The 2,891-nt window shown below is 54.3% G+C and overlaps 2 protein-coding genes across 2 annotated transcripts; one reads left to right on the top strand and one right to left on the bottom strand.

Moving 5' to 3' along the window:
* On the top strand, positions 1-1,227 carry GGTG_14311 (hypothetical protein). Its single transcript, XM_009232238.1, has 3 exons — positions 1-305; positions 401-675; positions 771-1,227. The coding sequence occupies exons 1-3, from the start codon at positions 153-155 to the stop codon at positions 832-834; spliced, it is 492 nt and encodes a 163-aa protein (XP_009230502.1). The 5' UTR covers positions 1-152; the 3' UTR covers positions 835-1,227.
* An 830-nt stretch (positions 1,228-2,057) lies between these two features.
* GGTG_14310 (hypothetical protein) lies at positions 2,058-2,882 on the bottom strand (the record flags this gene model as incomplete). The annotated part of the gene is made up of 2 exons (XM_009232237.1): positions 2,058-2,514; positions 2,578-2,882. The coding sequence occupies 2 exons, from the start codon at positions 2,880-2,882 to the stop codon at positions 2,292-2,294; spliced, it is 528 nt and encodes a 175-aa protein (XP_009230501.1). The 3' UTR covers positions 2,058-2,291.
* Positions 2,883-2,891: the final 9 nt, after the last annotated feature.

Below are 2,891 nucleotides of genomic sequence, written 5' to 3'. Positions count from 1 at the left end.
TAACCAAGGTTGCCGGCTGAGGGTACGCAAAAGCTGCTTGAGGATAAATACGTCTGGTATTCCCCAGCTCAATTTGCTGCTGTCAACAACCGCGTCCCACCACACACACACACCACTCACAAACCCACCCAACGGGTCATCGAACATCCACAATGTCTCGAAGCGAAGGAGCTACGATCAGTGCAGCTCCGCGAGCTTTGTTTCATTCAGTCGGGGCCTTCATCTTTATTTACACCATCATCCTGCTCTGCAGCGACATCCCGGTCCCCGAGTACAAGACAGCCGTCGTCCTTCTGCTTGCCAGCGTAAGTCCACTCTCCCGCCTCGCCCTTGCCCCCCTTTTCTTCCAGCGCACATGCAAGTTGCTCCAACAGTGTTAACTAAAACGTGCCCACTACAGTACCTGGTCAACTCCTTGATCCTGTTCCCCCTCTCCTTGATCCCGGTCCCGCTGATCGGCTTCTCCGCCGCGTTCGCCTCCGTCGCCCTCTCCGTCGCCACCTTGGCCGTCGTGGTCGTCCGATGGAACCTGGCGCTCGCGACCGCTGACCAGTGGGCTGTCCCGCACAACATCGACCCCAGCCTCATCCCCGAGGACGCCAACCCGAACCTCTGGAAGCTGGTCCGCAATAAGCAGTACGGCATCGGGGTTACCGTCGGCGCCGCCCTGGATTTGTAAGTTTTGATCCTACGCAACCCCCCTCCCCTCCAGCTAGCGAAAACCAGACATGAACGTACACTTCTAACCAGTGAGCTTTTTACTTTTATAGGGTCGGAAACCTTCTTGGCGCCATCATCGTATGCATTGTTCAGTTCGCCTATACGCGTGACTGATTAGGGGTATGGTTGGGCACTTCAGCCTGCCCACAAGTTGGACCGTCCTGGCGGGCCGTGTACTCAAAGCGAGCTCTGCCCTTGCTGATACTTCCTTACGGTCCACATTGCGCGCGGCCTCGCCTCCAACAAAATATCTCTCGAAGAAGATATCTGTGCCAGGATGAAATGATGGGAACGATGGGTTGTTTTTAGATGGGTTTTCTTTTTAGGTAGCCGAAAGTTGAAGCTTTTTAAAATGCACCAGAAATGGGCCGCGTTCCGGGAGCCGAACTTGGCGGCTGCGTTGATGGCTGCGATTGTCCTTTCACTTTGATGTAGTGGCTATATACTTAATGGCGTGACTTTAGAGCCTCCCCGCGGCTACTGTCTCCGACAGCCTAGGACGACTCCTCCTTCAGGAATTACCTGGAGGTACTGAGGGCACAGAACCATGTGTAGGGGATCAAGCCCTGACAGACAGCCTGTATATAACCTACTATAAGCCAAAGCACCCCATCTCCGCCAGCCCCCCTTGTCCGCCACCCCGCCAGCCCCACGGCCCCGAATCGTCGCGCGTACTTTAATTCTACGGGATTCCATCTTTTTACTGCATTTGAACGCTGGGATGCCCGAAAAACAATATACGGAAGAAGAAGGGGATTGATGCGTTGCACCGGAGCCCTCGTGCAGGGTTTTCACCCAGGCGGCCAGGCACGGGCCTTACAGCCACGGCCACGGCCCACAGGCATAGGCCCCCAGCCACCGTGGCTCAGCGACTCCCAAGGCACCACGCCACCACAGCAGGCAAAGAACCCTATCAGCGGCTAGGCCCGGCCCAGGAGAAGGACACTTGGCCTTGTAGATTTTGAACCTGGAGTTGCAGCTTAATTTGTTCGGTGATGGCGCTGGTTGGCCCGTTGGTTGCTCCCTGAAGCCTTTTAGAACGACGGAATGGTTTTCATTAATTCATGCTGGGCCTCCGAAGACGCTGCTAGTCGGCTAGTCAAAAATTGAACAGAAAAAATACTGGGGCAAAACAAGCCTATTTTCGAATGCCTCGTCCTTCCAGGCTGAGCCGAACGGTGGATATGTGCTCCTCCAGATTTTGGTAAGTGCCTTAATAGGGAAGCTCCCACTGAAGGAGGCGTGGTCCGTCGGCCTTGCCCTCGCCTTGGTCAAAACCATTCCGAGTTCTCATTAGAAATCGCTGGGCTGTTACGACGTGGCATTTGAGCCCTCGATTTGTGCAGAACGTATGTGAATATTAAGCTGGGGAGGAGAAGAGAGGTTGAAGGAGAGGTGTGGCCGAAGGCCGCACCTTTATCCTGTCAGTCCTTCCTTATCTAATCTCCAGCCAATCGGCTATCAACTCTATCAACTACCACTGGCGACGCCGTGCCATAACATGGGCGAGTTCGTCGCTAAGGTTCAAAGCCTCGCTCGATTACTGGACCCGGCACAGCCAGGATGGAACACTATCCTAGTGAGTTGGCCGTGTTGAGCTGGGTTTCATAGGTTTCCAAAATCCAGTCCAAGAACTCGTCCCAGAGCTTTTCCCACTCGTCATAGACCTTGTTGTACTCTTTCTTGTCTAGACAGGCATGCTCCAAGCTCCACTCAATCAGCTGGCGCCATCCATGGAGGGTGAAGTCGTCCCTGCCGGCGAAAACTTGGTAAAAGTCGTGGGATAGTGACGACCTGACGGGAGCCCGGTTAGACAACGCAAGCCGCTGAAGCCACAAGGAAATGAAGGGAATGTACCTGAAAAGCGTTCCGTTGTCGCTGTTGACTGTGCAATGCACATTATTTGCCAGGAGGTTGTACATGGCATGGCCGCCGATTCTCGGTGTAAGGCCTAAGATTTCGTTGGAAATTGGGCAAACCTCGAGGCATATGTTCTGCTTCTTCATCCTTTCCATGATGTATGGGTGCCTCGAAAGTGAGAATCCGTGCCCGATCCGCTTTGAGCCGAGCAGGAGCGCGTCCACGACGTTGCCGTCTGTGTCGGTCCCCATCTCCAGTGTCTCTCCGCAGTGGAACAGAAACGGTATTTCCACGCCTTTCATTTTACAATC

The sequence above is a fragment of the Gaeumannomyces tritici genome, assembly GCF_000145635.1.
Source record: "Gaeumannomyces tritici R3-111a-1 unplaced genomic scaffold supercont2.240, whole genome shotgun sequence".
Taxonomy (NCBI): Eukaryota; Fungi; Ascomycota; class Sordariomycetes; order Magnaporthales; family Magnaporthaceae; genus Gaeumannomyces; species Gaeumannomyces tritici.
This window is presented reverse-complemented; position numbering and strand designations above follow the sequence as displayed.

Excerpts from the sequence above, each read along its gene's own strand:
- GGTG_14311 (XM_009232238.1), top strand. The coding sequence starts at position 153 with ATGTCTCGAAGCGAAGGAGCTACGATCAGTGCAGCTCCGCGAGCTTTG. Across the intron at positions 306-400 it reads TCGTCCTTCTGCTTGCCAGC|TACCTGGTCAACTCCTTGAT; the intron begins GTAAGTCCACTC and ends TGCCCACTACAG. Across the intron at positions 676-770 it reads GTCGGCGCCGCCCTGGATTT|GGTCGGAAACCTTCTTGGCG; the intron begins GTAAGTTTTGAT and ends TTACTTTTATAG.